This window comes from Phocoena phocoena, chromosome 2, assembly GCF_963924675.1.
Source record: "Phocoena phocoena chromosome 2, mPhoPho1.1, whole genome shotgun sequence".
In the NCBI taxonomy this organism is placed as follows: domain Eukaryota; kingdom Metazoa; phylum Chordata; class Mammalia; order Artiodactyla; family Phocoenidae; genus Phocoena; species Phocoena phocoena.
In genome coordinates, this window is record NC_089220.1 from 175,702,406 (window position 1) to 175,725,977 (window position 23,572).

At 56.4% G+C, this 23,572-nt stretch overlaps 1 protein-coding gene across 1 annotated transcript; it reads right to left on the bottom strand.

Moving 5' to 3' along the window:
* Window positions 1–548: 548 nt before the first annotated feature.
* JCAD (junctional cadherin 5 associated) lies at window positions 549–22,513 on the bottom strand. Its single transcript, XM_065871807.1, has 3 exons — window positions 22,230–22,513; window positions 5,260–8,786; window positions 549–583 (listed from the first exon to the last, which is right to left on the bottom strand). The coding sequence occupies exons 1-3, from the start codon at window positions 22,511–22,513 to the stop codon at window positions 549–551; spliced, it is 3,846 nt and encodes a 1,281-aa protein (XP_065727879.1).
* Between the last annotated feature and the right edge of the window lie 1,059 nt (window positions 22,514–23,572).

The window sequence follows — 23,572 nt, forward strand, 5'->3', positions numbered from 1 at the left end:
ATTCTCTGATGGCAAGTTACTTATACGTAAAGTGACTTCAGCAGAAGGCCAGACTGATGAGAAATGGATCATACATATGCGTTCACATTTCCCCAGAACTCAAAGTGCTGACACACTAGAAATGGCCTGCATCCCAAACTCCGTGACACGAGCGTGGACCGCAGGCCACGGGGAAGCGAAGGGGGATTTACGACATTCACGGTCCTTTTAAAAAATCATTCATTATATCATCCACATTTGAGTTTTCACATATAGCCAGATTAACACCAAATTCTTTACCAGCTTGGCTAAACCCATCATTAAGGAGGGTCTTTGTGACTCTTTTCTAAGTACAGGTATTAACTCTTCGTGCCATAAAAACAGATGGTTTCAACCGACTACTGCTTTACTTCCACAGAGTGACTCTCTAGGCCTGATGAGTTTCCTGGCGGCCGCGGGGACAGGATGTCACAGCGAGGGCCCCAGCTTCCTCCCAGGCGGCGGGGCTGAGGCCACCTCGGAGATCACTCTGTTAGCAGATGACAGCCCCGCACTCCACTGGCGCGTCATCACACCCTCTCCACCCTGCTAGGGTCGTACGAATCTGCAAAAAAGAAAATGAAAGACAAGAAGCAGTATATTCAGCTGGTCTTTTGTCTGTTTAATCCTCAGACCAGAAATAAATATGTTTAGGGAACCAAGTCCACACGTGTAGAAACGTTCATTTTCAGACATCTCACCCATCTTATTGGTATTTTTTACTACGGAGTAAAAAGCTATCTAAACAGTCTAAAGGCTGTTTTAAAGGGACGTGTATGACCACTACCTAATCACAGACGGGAAAATGGGAGTTGCTTAGTATTTTGATGGTCCCTTCCTGTTGTTCACAGTGGAACATAATTAACTTTAAATGCAACTCTTGTAAAGCAGCAGTGACGCTCTTAGCTGACGGTATAGAGGATACTGTGTGCGCGTAAATTACAACTCTAAGGAAACCTTGCTGCAGAATGCGCGTCCTTGAGATCAGTGATGTCCCAGAAGGGCCTGAGGACCCCGAGACCCTGAGAGCTGGGCTGGCAATGACAGGGCTCCTGTCCCTGACCCGACAGCCGGCAGCAGGCCCTGGGAGTCCGGGCTGCCACGCTGATGCGTTCTACAGGCACACACACTGGGCCCAGGTGGCCTGGGTTTCCGAAACGGGACACCACACGAAAGAACAACAGTCCTAGACCGTCATTAGGGCTGTGGCTAGGCCCTCGGGGGCCACAGATCTCTGGGGCCCAGGCAAACCTGAGGCTCACGCGTGTGGCTCCCATGGTCAGAACTTCCTGCCACGGCAGCTCAAATGGTTCTTAAGTTCTCAAGAGAGAACACGTAGGAAACCTGGAAGGGTGGTACAATTCAGCAGTTACTACAGCTGTTGCAGAGCCATCTCCTCCCAAAGCCTCCGGACCACGTGCATCCCGGAGGCCACACCTCTGGCAGCAACACGTTTGCCGCCGCCTCCGGACGCCTTCTCCACGCCCCATGATGTGTTTACGACCAGACACCGCAACCGCGACGACTAAGGCAGCGTCTGTCGCGCTCGAGCCGCGTGTCACAAGCCAGACGGCACCGGCTCTTCTCGTGGCAAGGAGTCTGCTCCTCTGTAAACATCTGCTGCACCAGGTGCCCCTCTGGCTGGAAGCAGCCGAGTTCCCGTGAGTCAGCCGCCTTCCGAGGGCCCACACCTCACACCCACCGTGGCAGCGTGGGGTAGCAGCTGAGCTAGCAGCTGTGCTCCGTCGGCCTCATCTTAGGTGGATTCGGAGGGCCGCCCTGTGAGCAAAGACGCCCTTTCCGCCGCTGAGAATGAGGCGGGCGGGCTCACTGCCGACAGCAGAGGGGCCTGGAGAGGCTGTGTGTCTGTTAAGCCTCCAGTGACACAGACCCGGGGCCCGGAGCAGCCCACCCGAGGGCAGGTGCACGGAGATGCCTCCACGGAACGTGCCTGCTCTCTGACCTCCACTGCGGAAGCCGAGGGCCCAGAGACAGGGGGCCACGGAGAGAATTCTGTAGAATAAGGGGCTCCCTCTTCAGATCACGGGGCAGTCGAGGTCCAGTAAAAATAAAACGTGAGCCACAGCACGTTATTTTCAAGTTTCCAGTAGCCGTGTTAAAGCAAACAAAAGGAAATAGGGGAAATTAATTTCCATGATGTAGTTTATTTCACCAGATAAATCCAAAAGGTTATCATTTCAATAGGTGATCAATGTTAAGTTATTGAGAAGTTCTAGATTTGGGGGTGAATGTGAACTCTGGCGTGTGTTTTACACTTACAGCACACTTCAATGTGGACAGGCCACACTGCAAGTGTCCAGGAGCCGTGTGTGACCAGGGGCTACCACACCGGCCGGCAGAGGTCCAGAGAACAGACAAGTCATCACCCTCGGTATTTGGAATCCTGGTTCCCATAGGCACCATTTCAGGTGAAGACAAATCACTAAGGCCCGCCCTCGTGGGTATTTCGAGTATGAACACCCTCAAAAGCTACTGCCCTTGAGGACGTGCTGACGCCCAGCCTTCTAACGGCATTATCTGGCATCATTAAACTGCCCCAGGTTCCCCACCGCGGGCCCAAGCAGACAGGCTCCCCCCACTCTTCTCCTGAACTTCTGTTAGGAGAGCAGCCAGCAGAGGCTGATGGGACCAGCAGGTTCGGACGTTGATGTGCCAGGATTACACTTCTGACCTGGAACATAATCCATTCGGCAGAGATGGAGTCGAGGACCTGAATTAATTTTGAGCTGCTGACTTCTTAGCTCGAGCGCAAAAAACCACTAAAAAATGTTCACTGAAATGACCATCTTTAAGCTGAAGGAAAGTCTTTATGATACAATGGGTGCACAACACAGATAATAAGGTTCTAGAAGGGTGTGTGTGTGTGTGTGTGTGTGTGTGTGTGTGTGTGTGTGTGTGGTTACAGATGTACACGGTATAATCTTGTTGGAAAATTCCAGAACAAAATCTCAATTTAAGTGGCCTGTGAGTTCAGGGGCAGTGAAGGGGGTCTGGCGCGCTGGGGTGACAGAGGCAGGGGCTGGGCGGGGACGGAGATGATGACTCTTGTGTCTAAAATGATAAAATACATCAAAAGGAAAGAGTCCAAAAGCTTACGAGCAACAAGCCTTTACTATGTCAATCAAAGGCCTCTCAGAAGGACTGGCTTTGGATCCTGAGGCCAGGTGACCATCACCTGAAAGGCTGACGAGCTCACCCGAGCCACTGCACGTGTGAAATCGCCCCTGTGGGTCGTGCTATGCGGCCACTTCAGGAAGCTCGAGGTAGCTATGACCACGAGGAGTGCTCTGCCTTCAGATTTCTGGTCATCTTACTGTGTATCAATAACAAATGCACCAGATGGAGAGACAAAAAAGTAATCAAAATCTCGAACTGTCGGAAACTATGGTTAAAAAATATAATAATAAAGTCATGGGGGTGGGGTGGAGTTTGAATGGCTGGCTAAAATGAAAATCAACATTACCTAGGTGATTTCAGACACCCATCTGGCCCCATTCACGTGTCAAAAGGTCAGGCTACGAACTGAGGGAGTACTGAATTGAATTAGAAATTCTTTGTTACAACATATTCCCCGAAATACGTGGCCACGGACAGAGGCACAGCGATCTCTACAAACCGGTGTTTTCCTTATAACAGGATGTGTCTTACTTCAAAATCCTTATAATTCTCAGGAGCACTGACAAAATCATCCTGATTTTATAGATAAAGAAACACCCCTTAAAAGCCTGTGATGATGTCCTTTTAACCAGCACTTAAAAGCCAAGGGGCCTATTTTTGGTGGGGGGAGAGGGTCTCATGCTACAGCCTGACAAATCCCAATGGCTCACAAAATGGGCCACGGAGTACTTTCCACCGTAATGGCAAAGGCTCCGCATTCCTGGTATTCTCTTCCACAGCAAAGACCAACTTTGTCAACTCAGATGACCCAAGAGGGCCCTGACAAATGAGTTCTTTCGATCATGGATGCTGCGTGAGGGTGGGAGCAATGCTGGCTCACAAGAAACACTCTGCATTTGTGGGAAAACTGAAAAAGTGCCAAGGAGATCTTTTTGTTTAACCAAAATTTCGGGACTCTTCCAGCTGAAACCAGTGATCTTCTCCGTCTCCTTTTAAACCCTTGGATTTCAAAACAGGAAGCAGAGCAGCGAGGGTTGGGGGTCACCAGGTCGGCACAGCTAGTCAGATGGGAGGGCCTGGCTGATGAGGCTGGGCTGGGGTCGGGGTCCGGCGACAGTGCCGGAACACTGAGTAAGGGGCGCACTTCACCCTTCCAGCAGAAGGGTCCCTTCTAGTCGGTAGTTTATGATGCGGACTTTGAATTTCCTCTAATCATGTCTAGGGTATATAATCGATAATCCCCGGCGCCTGAAACAGAGATGCCAAGGGCTCTCTCGCCTGTTCATGTCAGAGCCGAGAGGGTGAACAGGTCGTTTGACGCATCGCTGTCACTGTCATGGGAACCTGCCTTGTGGTTCTACATGCTGAAGAAGGCTCAGGAGACATGTGAAGGTGAGAGGATGCAGGGCTCATGGGCCTGCAGGGTGCTGCGGCCAGAGCCAGCTCCCCTGGGTCTTAGCCATCAGAGCTCAGGGGCTGGAAGAAAGAGGGCTGGCGGGTGAACTTCCAGGGGTAGGTGGGTACTGAGGAAAGCAAACTGCTAATTCTGTCTAGACCTCTCAAGTCTTAGGAATGGTGTGGTGGTGAAGACAGATAAAAATGGGGACAAAGGATTCTGCAAGAATCGCGGGGCAGGGAGTTTATCGAATCGACTGGTACGTCTTTTCCCATTAGGTTAATAGAGCAACGAGGGTTATCTGGGTAAATGGCTATTATCTGGGAAGAGGATACAGAGTCCAACAAATGCCATGGTCTCCTACGAGACTGATCAAGGTTCCTGCACTAAAGCTGGAATACTTTACTGATGTACCTCTTCACAGTTGGGGGCCCCCAAGGTTGTTTATGTCTGGAATTCTACCTAGTTGCTTACATAGATAATTTCTATCAAGACTGGATCATTTAAAATACACTATAAGATCTTGCTTTTTAAGGAAAGCTTCTGGATGATTCTCGGTAAAATGAAGACTCTTTTGGCCCATAATTCACAGGGTCAATTGCACCTTTTCTGCATCTGCAGATTTCAGCATCCACCAACCTTGTGTTCCGATGCTCTCGGGACGTCGACTGAACACAACGCGCCCGCCCGCCTGTCCCGATCCTCACCTGGGCACCAGAAGTCCTGAGCGCCGTTCTCCTCCCTTTGTGCTGTCGGATGCCCGTCTTCTTCCAGCAGGGGGGCACCCTTGGGGTCAGAGAGCTTGTGCCTGGCGCTCAGAGCCCCGGGGCCCCTCTCGGCCTTCAGGTCCTCGGCCTCCTCCGCAGAGTCCGCGCCCCGCGAGGTCAGGAGCCTCAACCGAGACACGGAGCTCACCTCCTTCATCCTCATCAGGCGGTCGGGGTCTGCCCTCCGCGGGGGGGACGCCAGTTTCTCCTGTAAACTTTCAATCACTTTGGACGTGCTGCGGAGCCTCTTTTCGGAGGCTGCCAAATTTGGGGTCCTTTCTATAAAATGGAACAAGGTGGACCTGAAGGGTGGCTTTGTCCCCACGTCCTTGGGATGGAAGGGCTGGCACTCCTGGGGGCTGGGCTGAGGCTCAGGGGCCTCGCTGGGGACGGCCCCGTCCACGCCGGCGGGCTCGGAGGCCTGGGAAGCCTGCCAGGCGCTGCCCACTTCTCCCACAAACAGAGGGCTTTCGGTCCAGCCGCACCTCCTCCTGCTGTAGAAGGCGTCGGCAGACGCGGCGGGGTCACACCGCTGGGCTGGGCCGGCCGCTGCGTCCCGCCTGCGGGCCTCAAGCCTGCGGGCGCCTCCATCGGGCTCGGGGTCTTGACTCCGCCCTGTCCTCCGGGCGCCTGGCAGCAGGGACTCCACGGCCACCTCAATGCCCAGGATCCTGGCGGCCCTGGCTTGCAGGGACTCGTTTGGGGGGATTTCTACTGCACTGACTTCCCCCGGAGACCCCGCTAACTGGCCGGCGCTCTGCTCCTGCCCCGGCGTTAGCCCCACAGACCTCAAGTCTGGCGCCGACAGGCCTCGGGGTTTGCCAGCCACGGACAGGGGGGCCGCTGTGGTCCCCCGCCCCCCACCGCCCGCCTTGGGCGCGCTGGCTGCGCTCAGCTCCGCAGCACTGAGCTCCCGACTCGGCGGGGGCGCCCTCGGTTCCGCTGCATCGGGCGGCGGCCCTGCTGCGGCATCGCTCGGCCCGGAAGACGCGGCTCGTCTCACAGGCCTCGGGCTGACGGCCGGCTCGGGTGCCCCGGCCTCGACCTCCCGGTCCCGCCCCTCCGCCATCCGGCTCCCGGGGGGCGACGGCCCTGCAGCGCGCCCGCTGCCGTCTGCCTGCCGGGGCCCGGGGGCCCGAGGCCTCGCCTCCTCGGCCCAGCTCTCGGGCTTGCTCTTGACGCTCCCCGGCCTGGGCCCCGGGTCCTCGGGTGCCCGGCCCTCCGGGAGGCCTGGGCGCGTGGACACGGGCTGGCTGCGGCCTCCCCAGGGCGGCTCTGTCTTACTGTCCTCGCGGCCGCTGCCGCCGTCCCGGCCCCCTTCCTCCTCCTGAAGCTCCTTGTTGAAACTTTCCAACTGGCTGATCAGGTCCCAGGGGCGGCGGCTGACAGGCTTCAGGAGGAACTGCCCAAACGGCTGTCTGCTGTTGCAGGGGCCTGTGGTCGCCCCCTTGACGACCTCGGCCCTGGGCACCGGGCTGCCTCCGCGGACACGGCCGTCCACGCGTGGCTCACCCGGGCCGGCCCTTGGTGCGGGGGCCAGGCTCCTGGGCGAGGAAGACCCTGAGATGGTGCCGCCGCCGCACGGGCTGAGGGGCCCCCCTTGGCCTTTCGGGGAAGGAGCCCCGGGCCTCTGGTTCTGGTCACTGGACGCCAACGCCACGTGCATCTGAACCTCGAAGGCGTCCAAACATCTTGGAGGCAGCGCGGTGTCGGGGGACCCTCCCCACATCTCCCCAGGGAGGGGCCGCGGGCTTTGGGATTCCTGGGTGAAGCTGGTCTGCGTTTGCTGGTCTCTGTACTGCTGCCCGGGCCACAAGCCAGGACACGCGAGCGCTCGGTGTTTCACAGGGTGTGGGAACCTGGGGTCGTCTGTCGGCTGGTCTCCTCCGGGGCTCCCCGGGTCTGATTTCTGGAGCTCCGTCCTCCCGGTCATGCCGCCCATGAGCGCCTGCAGCTCCAGGTCGGTGGAGGACAAACTCAGCAGACGCTGCTCCTGCAGAGCCGCGCTCTTCTCGGGCCCAGGCCTTTCATCCATGTTCTGTTTTAAGTCATTGTTGTTCGTATCTGTAGCTGGCAGATGTGATTCTGACTTAACTGGGATGGAAACCAAACAAAATATCGTCTCGCTCATTTTTTTCTTTGAACTTTTCTTGGTCTGCAGCCCAGCTTCGAACTTTCTGAGCTGGGTTTGTGTCTCACAGGTACTCTCGCCCTGGGGGCTCGGGGAGGAGACGAGGCTTTCTGCGTGCACGTCCGGCCGCTGACTCCGAGTGACGACGCAGGCGTCTCTGTGCTCGGCAAAGCCACCATCTTCTCCACCCCCGGGGAGCCGGTCCCACAGCCAGCTCTCGCTCCCCGAGGGGCCCCGAACCACAGCCTCCCGCTGCAGGCTTCCAGGCGCCGGCTCCGTGGCAGGGACAGGGCCGTCCAGCTTCACGTCTTCCCAGAACCCGTGGGGTCGGGCGAGTCTAATGTGTCGTATCCGTGGGTCGTCGAAGGGGATGTACAGGACGGAGCCGTCACAAGCCGTGGCAGGGCGGGGCTGCGGGAGGACCCCGACAGGAGAGCACGGGCTGGGCCCCAGCTCCTCCCCGGCTCCCCGGGGGCCCGAAGGGGGCTGGCCACCGGCAGCAGCCTTCTCCACCGGGTGCCGCTGCGCGTGGCGGCCTCCGCCCTCGGGCCTCCGCCCTCGGGCCTCCACCGGGCAGGCTGGTGCGGCGGCCTGGAGCGGCGACCGGTAGGAGGGCGGAGGCACGTACACCGGGGGCTCCAGGCCGGGGTCGGGCGCGCACGGCTCCTGGCTGGCGGCGTCGTTCGCCTTGGCCGAGGGGGCGGCAGCCGACTCCGGCTGCCGGCTGTCCGCGTAGCTGCCGTTTTCCGCGCCGGCCCTGCAGTGTTGGTGGGAGCCGTAAGATGGAGGCTTGAGGGGTCTCCCAAACCGAGGCCGGGGTAAGGGGGCCGAGGAGCCGCCCTTCTCGGGGTTCCTGGTGGCTTCCGAATCGCGAGCACCGTCTGAAGGCTGAAATGGCACTTGAGGGACACCTGGAAAGTGCCCGTCGCTCAAAGGGATGGGAATCTCCACGCAGCTCAGGTTATCGGGTGAAAGAACTCTCGGCAGCGAATGGGATTTCCCTGTGCCCTGGGAGGTCAAGCCGTGGCCTCCGAGCACACACGGGTACAGGTCTTGGAACAGCTTCTCCCCGACGCCAGCCGGCATCTGCCCCCCTGGGTTCCGTGGCTGGGCCTGGCCTCCGACGCGGACGCTCTGCCATCTGGCGGGACCCGCCAGTCCCAGCCCTTCCTCGCAAAGTGCCTTCCTCATCACGTCCTCGCTCCTTCCGCCAGCCTCCCGGGGCCCCTGGGTGGCTTGCGCGGGCGGGCTGGGGGCCCGGGCCGGCTCCTCGCGGGCTTCCTGCTCCCTCCTCCGGTAGGTATGGCTGCGGCTGGCGGGGGGCTGCTGGCGGAGCCTGCGAGACAGAGAGGCACGCGGTTACGCCAGGGAGGACGTGCACGGGGAGCCTGCCTGGGCCGTGACTGCTGAAAACCACACCCTGGGCCTTCCCTGGCGGCACAGGGGTGAGGAGTCCGCCTGCCAGTGCGGGGGACGCGTGTGTGAGTCCTGGTCTGGGAAGATCCCACATGCCGCGGAGCAACTAAGCTTGTGCGCCACAACTACTAAGCCTGCGTTCTAGAGCCCATGAGCCACAACTACTGAGCCCGTGCACCACAACTACTGAGCGTGTGTTCTAGAGCCCGAGCCACAACTGCTGAGCCCACGTGCCACAACTACTGAGCCCATGTACCACAACTACTGAGCCTGTGCCCTAGAGCCCACACGCCACAACTACTGAGCCCGCGTGCTACAGCTACTGAGCCTGTGCGCCACAACTACTGAGCCTGTGCTCTAGAGCTCATGCACCACAACTACTGAGCCTGCGCTCTAGAGCCCATGCACCACAACTACTGAGCCCGCGTGCTACAACTACTGAGCCCGTGCACCACAACTACTGAGCCTGTGCTCTAGAGCCCACGCACCACAACTACTGAGCCCGTGCACCACAACTACTGAGCCTGTGCCCTACAGCCCACATGCCACAACTACTGAGCCTGCATGCTACAACTACTGAGCCGGTGCACCACAACTACTGAGCCTGCACTCTAGAGCCCGCGAGCCGCAACTACTGAGCCCGTGTGCCACAACTACTGAAGCCCACGTGCCTAGAGCCCGTGCTCTGCAACAAGAGAAGCCACCGCAGTGAGAAGCCCATGCACCGCAACGAAGAGTAGCCCCCGCTCACCACAACTGGAGAAAGCCTGCATGCAGCAGTGAAGGCCCAATGCAGCCAAAAATAAAAAAAAAAAAAAAAAAAAAAAAGCAATGGACTATAAAACAAAAACACACTCCCAACACCAGCACTCGTCAACTTGGAAGAAGCCACGGCCCACGAATAAGGGCTGGAAGGCAGCCAGCTGTTCTGCCATTGCGCGCCTAGCGACAGGCTGCGCTCAAGAACTTCAGGACTTCGCATGCACGTGGGCGAGGCCAAGCTCAGGGCTCTGAAATGCCCGAGGGGACCGGGCTTCCAGAGTGTGGCCCTGGGCCCTGGACTCCATCCCCAGCTCAGGCGGACGGCTGCTTGCTCTCTGGGGGCGGGTCTGGGAACCCGCGTCGAGTGTGGGCAGGAATCACGAAGGGGCCGCTCAGGTGAGGATCCTGGGTCCCAGTAGAGAGGCTGACTCAGCAGGCCTGGATGGGGCTCCATAAAAGGCACTCCTGCCAGGTCCCTGGGTGCTGCCTGTGCTGTGGGTCCCAGCACCCCCGCCCAGCACCATCACTGAGGGCGGGCGTCAACCATGAGCGCACGGCAGTCGGGGGACCCCGCCTCCCCACGCCCGTAGGCAGTACCCCAGCTCCACCCCGTGAGAGTCTCCGAGGCAGGCGGGCAGCCAGGCACCGCGTCTCTCCTCGGCCCCCAGCTCTTCCCAGCGTCTGGATGAGACGGAGGCTCTAGCAGAGTTCCCACACCTCCCCGAAGGTAACAACCACCCACTGGGCTCATTAAATATACATATTATCAATGTCCCTGCCCCTAAAAGTTCAGATTCAGTAGCTCTGGGTTAGGGTCCGGTGTCTATTGTTACCAAGCTCTCTGGGCATCTTGTCTTCAGGGGACGTGGGAAACACGCTCGGGCCACCTTCTGAGACTGAGGGGCTCTGCTCCAGAGAAGAGCCCTCTGCCAGGTAATGGATGCTGGCACCTGCGGCCGGCCAGCTCCAGGCTGTGGCCCACCGCCCGGCTGGGCATCAGGGTTTCCCTGTGAGCCTTTAAACCATACCACCGCCCAGGGCAGGGGATCTCGTCAGTGCCGCCAGGAGCCCGGGTCCAGATACTTCAAAACCTCCTCAAATGACTCTGGCAGCCTGAGTTTAGAGCTGCTCTACTGCAGCTGAAGGAAGGATCTGAACACTGCTGAACTGTGCAGAAATATTAAGCTACTGCCTACAAACTGGCAGAGACCAGGACTATAACACAGAAAACCCATGAGGCGGAAGGAAGCCTGGGGCGTTCCGCTACCTCGCTTAACCACGGGCTAAGCAGGAAAGGTTCCAACTCTACAAGTCCTGATTGCTTTTTAAATTATAAAAGTAATACGCACTCATTGTTGAGAATGTGGAAAAATATAGGAAAGTACAAACCCCCAAAATCGCTCGTAGTCTTTATACCAGAGACGGTCATTTTGATGTATATCTTCTGGTCTGTGTGTGTGTGAGGATGTGGATTTTCAAACAGCCTTAGTGTTGATCTGCTTTCAGGTTTTACATCATTCCCCAACATCTGCAGTGCAAACAACAGCCAACACTTACATAGTGGTGACAGTGTGCTAGGTCCTCACTGAGTGCTTTCCTAACTCATTTAAGCTTCACCAGCACCCCTCTGAGGTAGGAACTGCTGTGAGTCCCATTTTACAGAGGAGGAAACTGAGGCACAGAGAGGTTGAACAACTCTTCCAAGTCACACAGCTTTTGCAAGTGGTGGGAAAAGAATTCAAACCCAACAAGTGCGGCCATAAAGCCCGGTTAGCCACCATGTTTCACTTCTTCCAGCGTAATGACAAATTCCTCACGAGCACAGTTTCAATGGGAGAATAGCAGTCTATCATGTGTACGTGCTTTATTTAACCATCATACTGCTATCAGACATCCATGTAGCTTACGTTGTAATGTAAGCTATTTGAGAAACGCTATTCACCAAGACTAAGCAGGTCTCAGGTTATTTAGAACCAGTCCGTAGAAAAGGAACCGGCAGATCAGGGGATCACGCTATCCCTGTTGTGCAACGTGACCTCAGATCGGTCCGGCCCGTTTAGGCTCATCCCACCCGCAGCGTGGAGCAGAGCTGGCCCTGCCGAACTGTTCCCATGTCCGGCTATCACAGCCGATGTGTTTCCTTACTAGATAAGCGCAAGTAATCTCTCATTGGTTCTTTTTTTTTTTTTTTTTTTTTATGTGCTTAGGTGTCATTGAACCACATTTCGTGGTTTGGAACGATTTCTATACCATAGTCAGCTGACAGGACGGCAGAGCAAGGATGGTGCGGAAAGCGGGGAGGGGCTCCGGGCCACTCGTTCTGTGCAGCCACAGCAGGTGAAGGCCTGGGGACCGGCCACCGCAGGGGACGGGCTGCCGGAGCACCCTTCCCAACACACAGGCAGAAAGAAGGGCGGGTCAACAGGAGGCTAGATGGTGAGTAAACGGTAAAAACCTACTGTTGTTATTACTGTTATTCATCATTATTCTGGAACTACTTCTTTGCCTTAAGAAGTGAGGGTCGCTCTTCAGGTCCTGCATCCCCACCCCAATGACTTAAGCAGCCACTTCCGCAAAGCGAGTCATGGGCCGAAAAAGCAGAAAACGTCTGAAATGACTTTGAGGCAAAGCCTTTGCTGCATAGCTGCGTGTACTTTGCCCGCGCGCCGCAAGCTGCCTTAACCCTGCGCAGGGCCGACGGTCGGTTTCTTTGCTGATTCTGTTGCCATCAGATGGTCATTCGAGCACTTAGGTTTTGAAGGCTGGCACAGCCCTCCTCGGGTCAGGTTCTACAAGGACCGGTCCCTGTGGAAGCCACCATGCTGGCCTCCCGGACGTGCCCCCCCGCCACCAGCCGGGCTCCGGAAGCCGAAGTCCCTTCCCTTAGGGACGCCCCTCTGGAGCCTGATGCAGACGATGAACCGTGCAAAGGCCCTCGGCACCTACGGGCTTCAGGGTCTTAGACTCTATGCCAAGTCCAAGGGCAAGATTCAAAAATTGCAGCTTAATAAGATGTCACAATTGTCACAGACCCAATTAAGAGAGACTAAAATAAATCACTCAGAAGTAGGCGGTCAACACCTGGCATCGGAAGCTCCGTTCTCATCTCTGTTCTGCAGCTGACGGTGAGCGGGCTTCCTTACAGACCTGTAAACACCTGGGGCGCCTGGTTTTACAGAAGAAACCACACTGCGTGGCTTTTGCTCACTTTCTCAATAGATACTCTGGTTTCTCGGCAAACGTCTGGAGGGACTGAAATCCTGAGATGCAATTTGTCCACGTTCGGGCCACGAGCATAATCACAGACAAACCAAGAATGACATAAACAGGACAAGGATATAAACAGGCTGTAGTTACCTACGCCAGGAAGGGGGCCAGTTTTCTTCCCCGCCCAAAAATGTTCCGTTATCACCTTAACTTTGTCAAAGCTGCCATTTGTAACTAATCAAAACGGCTGGGCATTCTAGGCAAAACTTTTTTCTATTTGCACAATACAGCAAAACCCCAGTTTCAAGAAAACACAGATCCACCCGGAGAACTTTAAATACTCTATTTTAAAGAGTACACATGACAGAGAAAACTTTTATATGAAGCAATTATTTCACGAACATCTAGTTTGTACCTAGTCTGAGCCTGGCTCTCACAGGCCCACGTGGCCCACGCGGTGACAGTTCTGGTGAATTTCTCCTTCAGACAAGTTATCAAGTTGGATATCTACTGGCTTCAGTGTATGACGTCCATTAACAGCTAAAATGTGTGCCACTTCACATGGCTTCAAAGCCAAGAATGTGTTTTCCGGTACCTTTGAGGAAATAAGCTGAGATCAAATTTTTCTTTTTAAAAAATGAGACGAATAATTTACATTTACAAAACGTTAACAATGGGACGTTTCACAAAAAACATGCCGAACGCGTTAATACAGGGTGGGAAAAAGATAAGGAAAGCCAAGTGGCGTGTGAGAGCCCAAATAAACGGTGTCGACAAAGTCAGTGAGACAAGCAGGGTCTTTGTACAGAATCCCTGGGAGAACAGGTCAGAGAGGAGACAGAAGCCACACCTGCGAGCAGCTCCCTGAGTATCAGAAAAGAGACACGATGACGACAGAACCACTGATACGCGGTGTTTGGAAAATCTTTGAAACATAAACATGTGAAAAACAACATGTCTATAGGAAAAGAGGCAGATCTGTTTGCTGAAGGTATAAAGGCTGATGACGAAAAAAGTGAGGAGACCTTTCTGTCTGTTCACATGACATTTTCAACCGCAACAGGAAATCCCACCATCCTTTTAAAAGGAAAGCCTACTTAGAAGGGCAGCGGGGGCCATGGTTTTTAACCACGGTTGCACCCACTGCAGGATTATTCCCTCCACGGTCCTCAGAGCTGCACCAACCTGTGATCGCCTGGGCTCAATGCAGCCTAGCTCTGTGCCTGATACCCCGCGGGCGGGGGGAGATGCCCTCCTCCCATCCCCGCAAGATCCTGAATCTGGTCCCCCAAGGGCAGCCCCCAAAGGCTCGTCTTCTCTGTGGAGGTCGGGAGGCCCCACCGAAGTGGTCCCCAGTCCAGTGACTTCTTCCCGTTGGCAGGGCCACCACCCTAGCAGATGCGGGTGCCGCCCCATGACCTTGAAACCCTGGTGTCACTTCCTTCAGAAGCCACGCCCTCTTCCAGATGGGAGGGTCAGTCTCACCCAGGAGCACAGTCTGAGCATAAGGGTAGCACACATCCCTTAAAGGACCTCCCACCCCGTGAAGGAGCAGTGCTTTCCTTCTAGGTCGGCAGGGGTACTGGGGCATCTCTTTAGAGGGACTCAGCGCCAGCAGCCCAGTGCTGGGTGTCGGGCACGTTTCTGGGACGCGGTCAGCTATCTAGTGCTACAGAATTTCCTCCCCAATCCTCTCTGGGCCTGGGAGCCTGCAGTTTCACTTTCCAGCGTGCCGTGGTGTATTCAGTATACGACACTGTGTGACTAACCCACTGGCTCAGGGTAACAGATAAGCTAATTTGGGAAAGGGGAGCTTTAAGGTCAAGGAGACATCACGACTAAGGTTTAGAGGTCAGCACAAATTAAGGTCAGTCAGAAGAGAGACAGATCACCATTCAGCCAACGGCTCAAGGTGAACAAGAACTGCAAGTTGCACCGGCACAGAGGTAACTAAGAGACACACAGCCGTCGGGTCAGACGGCGAGTGTACCGTTACACCTGCTTTCCACAGTGTCGCGATGAGTGAGTGCAAATGATAACTACTACAGAATCGGCTGAAATAAAGGACCAGGGAGACTATTTCAGAGGTTACTGTTTGGTTGTTTTTTTAGATACACACACTTAACAATGGGTCTGGAAGAGGAAGCATGGTAAATGACAGGACTGATGAATGATGCCAACTTTAGCATATGCGGGAGGGGCGGGGCAGGAAGACGGTCCAAAGCACTCTAGGTATCCACACGGACAGGTAAAGACCCACCCGGGAAACACATCTGCTGACGCAGGGGATGGAAGGCCCTCCGAGTCTGGTCCTCCACCCGGGGGTTTGAACGCCTGAGCCCGGGTCCAGGGTCCACAGAGATGAGCTCAGGATGGGCAGCGTCCCTGGGCAGGGGAAGCTGTGCTGTGGGGCTGGCTCTCAGACCGCGTTACCAGCAGTGGACGCAACTTGCTCTCGTGGCGCCCGGCAGTTTTCTGCATCATCTCCGGGGTAGGACTTCCAAGAGATTTTTGATTCTGCGAGGTCTGGTGAAGACCTTTTATCCAAGTGACCTAAGTCAGAGGCCCCGCCCAAGAGGCCCTGCTCCGGGGAGGGGCTTTTAGGGTCGTTGCTTGCCTTTTACAAACCAGCGCCTGGAGCTGCAGTTCTCGGGGATACACGTGGGGCAGACGCCGTTCCCTCCCTCCCAGATGTGGGACCCTCCCCCCAATGGCTGGGCAGCTGCCCTGCACTTACTCTGGGTGACCTGGCCCCTTCTGACGGATTTCCCAGCTTCAGGAAGAAAGGGCTGAAGTGGGATGAGAAGACAGGGCCTGTGGTCAGGTTGCCGGGCAGCCTGCGGCGGACCCCCAGGGAGGGCGGCTCCCCGGCAATGGGGCTGCCGAGGCGCGTGGCAGCTGCCTGGGACTGAGGGGCCCCTCGGTGGCGCCACCAGGGAGCGGGGTGGGGATGCTGCCCGGAGTGTGTGGGCGTCTCCTGGGGCGCTGGACAGCAGGGGGTCCAGACGCCTGCAGCAGGGCTTCGTGACCACGTACCCTCGGCAACACGCCTCACCTCCCCTGGCCTCTGACTCCTCCCCTGTCCAGCGGATGGTCCGAACGCTTTCCTTTTCAAGTTTGCTGGGAGGATTAATGAGGTAATACATTTCAACTGTTTGGCAGAGTGTCTAACATACGAACCCCCTGTTTTTAGCTATTAGTACCATCATGAACCCCATTAAAAGAAATTCTCAGCAGGGTGGATCCATTTCGAAAGTCTTCGCCTCACATGGTACACGGAGCGGGTGAGGGGCACGCAGGGAAGAGACAAGTGAGTGTCTGTCTTCGAGTGGGGTTACTTTAGACCTGTACTGTCCTCTCCTAAGCTGTAATCAACGGGCCTGCAAAGCAGCAGGGAGCCAGGATGCACTGACTGCCATAACAAGACCCTGACCCTCCAGCCAGGCTCTAAGGGAGGGTCCGTCACAATGATGACCAGCCAACCAATATCTAGTCTATTCAAACAAAGCAGGGAGAGCAAGCTGGGGCCCATCTTCTCTCTCATGAATCCACTAGGTAAGGCAGACTATTCCAGAATTTCCCCGTGTTCTCGTAATAAGGACACATCCTTATGGATATATATGGGTGTTTCCTCACCTACTGACTAGCTCAGTCCTCTAGCTAAAGAAGGAACTCGTCACCAACAAGTCTCCCGGTGATAATGTTGCTGCCAAGACAGAGCTCTTGGCTGTGCTGCTGACGTCTTCCTCCTCCTCCCCACTGTTCTCCCTGAAGTCTCATGTTCAAAGGGTCCAACCTGATTCTTCTCGGGAAAACACGGTGACGGTAGAGCAACATGGGAGCACGTGCAGGGAGAGGACCGGCGTCCGGGCTTCTGGAAGCTGACACGGCTGAGGAACAAAAACAAAGTGCCTCGGAAGAAGGGTTTACAACGAGACGGCGCGGACATCGGAGGTCTGACGCTTCACGTGCGCCGGTGAGCGCTCCAGCTCACACAGTCCATACTCTGCTCTGTGGAGAGGTCAAACTAACAAGGCCTAACACTTAGGAGATGAGGCAGCAGCTACAAGACAAATGACGTTTGTGGAAGTGTAATTCCGTACAGAGAAAGAGATACATGGAAACACATGTTAAACTCGCGGCATTCCTTTTTTGGAGAACCGTTAGAAGCAGGATATGATGGGAGAGAAGCTTAAAAAGCCTCTGCAGAGGAACTGTTTACCATACCTAGTAGCACCACCTAGAACGATGTCCACTGATCGGATGTAAGGCTCCCCAGACGAGGCCCCTCACCCCACATCAGAGATCCTCTCAGACTGCTGAGTCTCTAATTAGCTGTGACTGCGCTGACGACAGGACATAATTACAAGCTATTCTCAGGATTTCTGGGGCTGAGCAGAAAAGAGCTCATTGTGGTACAACTTTCAGATTCAGACCTCTGCTATGTTACGTTACTTTACAGCTTCCTCTGATTATAGCATTTCAAAGGAAACACAGTAAGGAAACAGGGAATGCCTGATAACAGTGTTCCACAAGTTTAATGGTAGCTGAGTATTATTCAGTGATGGCTACTTGCATTTAAGCATGCAGTTTCCTCCACATATAGATAACAGCTAGCTTTTCTCCTTTGCGCATTTCCTCTGTTTCCCCTTAATCTTTGTGTGTGTGTGTGTGTGTGTGTGTGTGTGTTGGCGAGCACACCCTGCAACAAGGCAGTATGTGCAGAAATAGTTAAACTTGGTACAAACCGATGAACTCAAAGTCTACTCATTATAAGCTTTGAGCACAGATGTAAATACCAGCTTTCTGAAGCATCCTTTTCATGTTGCCATGGGGAGGACAGAGAGGCCACAGAGAAGATGCATACAGTTAGTATCTGCTGTTGGTTATACGGCCAAGATTAGGACACAACAAAAACCTAGCATTAAATCATCTGACATCTAGAGCGCTGTCTGTAATTTTACAGACATCCTGGGTTTCCCTGCTATGGGAATACTGTAGTGACATTTGACGTGACCTGTGAGTTTTCTTCTGTACCACGTGGGTGACTCACACAGCCAGTTTCATCACCCCAGTCCGATCCCTGAGACCATCTAGGAGTGGTTTAGCACCCAGGTGAACTCTGCGGAGTGAACGACTCAAGGGGGACGTGCCAGGGCTTTAGGGTTCCTAAATCAACGGTCTGGGAAAAGAAAATATGTGTGGGGTGCACGGTCAGCCCTGCGCCCACCCTGGCCGGGAAAGCGCCCTCATCTGAAGCCTTCCGCCCAGAGCGGGTGTGGCTCGGACACCCACCACCATCCAGCCGCCTTGCCCTGGCCAGCCCCTCGCCGTGCTGACCGCCGATCAGAACAGGGCCGGCAGGCTCACCATGCCCAAAGCATCTCTGGCTGCCCCAAACTACACATACTTTCTCTCGGAAATTTAAACTAAGACCCAAGGGTGGAAGTGGGCGGGGGCTCTGGAGCCAAACCTCTGCCTCCACGTGGGACTCAAGTCCCGGGGAGCCCAAGTTAGCGGGAAGTGGGAACTGCTGGTGACGTCAGCGGAGGAGCTGCAGTTCAGGGAGACGCAGTGACGGGGACACCTCGGGTGGAGAGGGTCCCACGGGGATGAGCCACAGCCTGGAGAGACCTGGGCTAATGGCCCGTCCTGGGCCCAGCTCGCTCATCTCACGTCGGGTGAGGCCGCCAGTCTTCGTGTCCTGCGGGCCAAGCCCCCGTGGTATCCTCACACTTCTCCCTTCACGCAAGTGCCTCTGGTTTCCTGCACCCGGAGACTCCACAAGGATGGAAGCTTTCCTGCCAGGGACCAGGCTGGAGCTGGGAGCTCTGCTGAGCCTGTGACTGTCACCTCCCCCCCCGCCCCTCCCCACTCGTCCCCCAAGGTTGGCATAAACGAAGCCACCAAGACCACGACCTCAGAGCTGGGGTCGACAGTGCAGGTGACGGGGGCCGCACAGCCAGGGTTTGCGCTTTACACGCTTGTCGAGTCTCCAGCCCCGAGAAGGTCGGTCCCAGCAACACGTGGGACGCAGCTTTGGAAAGCAGTGACTCTAATTGTCATTCTGGATAAACTGTGCCAAAGGAGAAGGGTCTCCCCACTTGAGCCAAAGGGCTTCTCAGCAGGTTCAGCTGGTCCTGCGCCCCTCCTGCCACCCCGGGAGCTCAGTATCGCTCGATCTAACGACAGCGACAGCTCAGAGCACAGCCTCTCTGCCCACTTAGGAAGCGTGGATCCTGCATTTGGGAACCTAGTCAAGGCTCCAAATCTGTTCTGTGTTCCTCCCCGCCTTTTTTTTTTTTTTTTTTTTTTAACGTTTTGCTGCATATAACCAGCTCATACACGAGAAACTCTAAGGTGATGTGAGTTATCGATCCTATCATTCTTCATTCTCACTCGGGAACCCTGAGGTTCCAGCCACGCCCAGATGACGGGCGACACTGCTCCCCACCTACGTGGCCCTGGCCTGTGTGCGCAGGGCGGCATATTACCCCGCTCTGACCAGGGAGCACAGATGCCGTCCCTACGCAGCTCCCCAGACAGGAAGGGGCGCAGCGGCGCGTGGGAGCTGCTACCCCGCACACGGGCCGGGAGGGCAGGGGAGGACGTGAGGATGGCCCAGCGCAGGCGACAGGCCCCGCCAGGCAGGGTGGCCAGGCCCGGTGCTGCGGTGGCCCGAGCCGGGCTTCCCTCCACAACAGCACCGAGTGCGTGGCCCTTGCAGAGTCACTGACGTTCTCTGAGCTTCAAGCTCTTGGCTATAAAATAACGATATTGCTAACATGCCTGCCTCTCCACCATTCCACCAGAATAAAACAAACCAGTCTCCTTTCGGCCCCCATGGCCTCTTCCAAACTGCTCTGAGCCCCCCGTCCCCAGGAGGTCCAGGGGTGCTGAGGACCTGCCTGTGGTGTGGGCACTCTCTAGGGCAGACCTCACCCCACCGAGGAACTGCAGGATGAGGGGCCCCTGTGATGCTCCCCAGTCGCCCCAATGGCTTGGAGTTGGACAGCGCATCCTGGGCCCCAGCGGCCCCCCAGACCCGGAGGCCAGCCTGGCAGGGTCACAGTGGGGACCAGGCCAGGTGCAGGAGCACGGCTGCCTCGCCCCGTGACTGATGCCTCCCGACCCAGAATTCCCAGGAGCCAAAGAACTTGGCAGTCTCCTTCTTCTTTACATTTTTAAGCTTTAACTGTTAGCACCTATTTATTTCCTCTCAAGGCACGCTTCTCCCGAAAGGGAAACGTAATCCCCTCCAGCCTACCTTTCTGCCTGCCTCCTCTTTCCAGTTCTCTACTGGCCACTAAAGAAAGAAAACATCTTTTCACTTCAAGCCAGGAAGCTGGGCAGCGGGTCTCTGAGGCGCGGGGCACTGGCATGGATCTTTGCAAACATGAGTGCGTTTTCTTTTTCTACCCTACAAAGCAACCTTCGATCCAACAGCACCTCGACACCTCCCAAGTAAACCGGGCAGCCTCAGAACTGGGGGGGAACGGCCAGATCTCTCAGAAGTCTGTCGACAGGCAAAGACGTCCCGGCGCTGCTCTCAACCCAGCTGAGTCCTTCACTTGTGACAGAAAGAAAGGCGCCTACACGTCTGAGGGAGGCTGGGATGGAGGGCCTTGAGGTTCCCAGGCCCCCGTGATCACACAGCGCTGGGGAATCCTGAGGAAGCTGTGAACGGGTCTGGGAGCCTCACTGCCCACGTGGAATCCTCCAGGGGCTTCTACTGCTTCCCGAGCGGGACCCACCTCTGATCTCTGATTCAGCCCTTTGGACTGGGATGGACCCCGCTCGTGGCACGTGTGCAGGGATTCCAAGGCCATCGTCTTCACCTCGTTAGAAACTAAACCTTCTGCTTCTCAACAACTGTTACGAGGCTGGATGGATGAACTGAATCCCTGGGCTTATACTGGACACGCTGTGTGCCCAGCACGTAGCAAGCTCTGCAGGAAATGCAGAAGGGGAAGCAGGGCACAGCCTCGGTGCTCTGAAATCCAGGGCGGAAGGTGCACAGAACCGGAAGCACAGCAGGCGGGGTAAAACCCAGCCCGCGTTTGTGCAGCAGCAGCTAAGGCCGTCCTGGCTCTCGGACAACATACCCACAGTCACCCTCCTCCAAAACCCACGGTGGGCGCGCTTTTCAGGGAACATGGCTGCAAAGGCAGTAGTGGACATAAGGGCAGGTTTTGAAGGGCAAGGTTAAAAAAAAGCAGCTTCAAGCCCTTCTCCATCCTGGGCGCCCTCCTGAACCCGCCCCATCAGTGACAACCGCGCCCTCCACAGAGACGCAGCTCTGACTTGGCAACACAAACCTGCTTCTACTGCACTGGGTGTGAAGAGGGGCCCGCCCCTTTGCTTGTACTCAGTGACCAAGGTGTTGAACGCTCCGGCCTGTAAGAGCAAAATCCCTCCCCTGAAGGCTGTCGACCAACAAGGAAGATCCTCCCTGTGAACGGTGACCTATAACCGTGGAAGCTAGTTCATTCCCTTTGGACTTGACTCACTGCCCTTTTTGTTTGCATGTCTGTTTGCTTCCCTTAAACAGAGGCCTCTGCTCCCACCTGTTTGGGTGGCCCGTTTTGCCCGGCTGTACCCAGCCTCGCGCTCTTTGTAGGCACGGCCCCTCCCCCGGCCTGAGCCTGGTCCCCGGGCAGCATTAAAGGCAAACACAGCTTTAGGAAGTGATGGCAAAGGGTTCCCCTAGGTTCAAACTGCCGGGTGAGGGCTGTGGAGTCCTCTCTGGCACAGGCTCTGGGGCAAAGCCACCGAAATTCCCTCTAATTTACCTCCCACCTCCTCCACCAACCCTCCCCGGTCCTCCCTCTTTTTGGTTATTAAGAAAACACCCACAGACGCAGCTGTATTCAGACGCGATCTCCACACTAGGGCCCGTGTGTGCGCGTGTGCGTGTGCGCGTGTGTGCGTTTGTGAAAAGATGGGTGGAGGCCAGTGGAATTACACGGATACGCGAGAAGAAAGGTTTGCTTCGGCACGGGTGGAGGAGGCGTATCCGTCTCCCAACTCTGTGATGTACAAGGCGGTGAAACGTTGATGACAAAGCAGAACGTGTTGGGAGTGTGTGCCTGACATACACTGGCTTCCCCAGTGTTTTTAAGTGATTCCTGTCTCAGGAGATACGAAGAGCTTACACGGGAACAAAGAGGCGGCTGAGGGTTAAGACGCCGCGCCAGCGGGCGGCACTCGGTTACCGGCCACTCTGCGCTAAGCGCCCGCCGCACCAGCCCTGCGTCCCCGCGCACGCCGCCTTCTGCCGCTCTGCTCCCCCCGCCAGGCCCCCCAGCCCCACCGGAGGTGGCCAGGGACGGACTCACACACCCACTGCCAGACCCCCGGGGCACGGGGAACGGTGGCTTCAGCTGGAGCTTACCCAGCCTCGGAAATCCGCGCAGCGGCAGCAGCACTCGGGGGCTCCCCGAGGCCCCGAGGCCCGCGGCCGCGGCTGTCGGGCTCGCTCAGGCGGCCGGTCCCCAGCGAGGCCTGGCCGCGTGGGGAGGCGGCAGGGCCATCGTCACAGCCGTTCAGCAGGCCGGGGCCCGCCGGCGCCCGGGGCTTCACGGGCTGGCGCCCCTCGCCATCGTCCTTGCGCGGCGCCGGCAGCTCTCTGGACAGCTTGTAGCCGTGGGAGATCAGGAGGTCTTCTACGCTGTACATGGTGCTCGGGCCGCGTCCAAGCCCCGCCGCCGGGGCCGTCGTGGTGGCAGGACCCACACTGCGGGACAAGGAAAGAGAGTATCTGTGAGCCGTCACCGACTCCCGCTGGGGCCCCGCGCCTCGCCTGCCCTCGACCCCGACCAGTCCGGACCCTGGGTGCGGTGCCAGCAGAGGAAGGGAAGGGGGGGCTCCTGCAGCTCGTTCAAGCCCGCGTTTGGGTGAGTTGGCCCCTCGTGGACCAGAGAGGTGGCGTCTGTTCTTTGATTCCGCTGAGCCAGGGCGGGGCGCCGACGCTGGGGACCGTGCCCTCGGATGGCCGCTCCTGGCGGGAGAGTCGGACTAGCGATTTAAGCCATGAAATGACTGACAGTGTCCCCAGCGCCCACACCCCAGACATCGGAGGACAACACACACCGGAGAGAGGACAAAACAAAGAGAGACTCGGAAGCTGCAATTACTACTCCATGCTGCTAAAAAGAGACATTCCCAGCTTAATCTTACTGTACTTCCCTGCTTTCATCTTGGAGACACACCTTTTGCTCCAAGAGGGCAGAGCAAGATCTTTAATCAACCCGGGGCCGGGATACACTTCAGCAGACGCAATCTGAGTGGGTAACTAGCCGCTGAAAATAGATCTTCAGTCCTTAATGAGAAACGCTGACCAAGCCTACACACCCAACGCTCTACACGATCCCAAGTTCCTTCCCACAAGAAACCTGTAAGAATCAAATCTCTCCGCAGCAGTATCTTGGGAGACGGTTTGCACCTCTGAGCCCAGGGCGCCCACGTCCGAATCCTGCCAGGGCACCTTAGTTTAACAGTGGCAACTTCCCCAAACACACTGTCCTAAGACAACGGTACCGGCCAGGAAGAATGAAAATGGACAGAGCCCTACGAGAAAGCACACGCGCGCACAGACGTGGCACTGCCATGTTTACTTTTACACCAGAGAATCTTCTTTCCTGCGTCTTCCCATTGCTAATAGGGTGGAAGGCGGTTTGGTGAGAACTGCCGCTGCCTCTCCTTGGGCTGTGATGCTGGCCTGGGAGAGCAGCACAC

Bases quoted from the DNA above. Each gene is read 5' to 3' on its own strand.
- JCAD (XM_065871807.1), bottom strand. From the start codon at position 22,513: ATGTACAGCGTAGAAGACCTCCTGATCTCCCACGGCTACAAGCTGTCC. The intron at 8,787-22,229 runs GTAAGCTCCAGC...TCTGTCTCGCAG, and splicing joins GCGCGGATTTCCGAGGCTGG to GCTCCGCCAGCAGCCCCCCG. The intron at 584-5,259 runs GTGAGGATCGGG...TCTTTTTTGCAG, and splicing joins TCAGGACTTCTGGTGCCCAG to ATTCGTACGACCCTAGCAGG.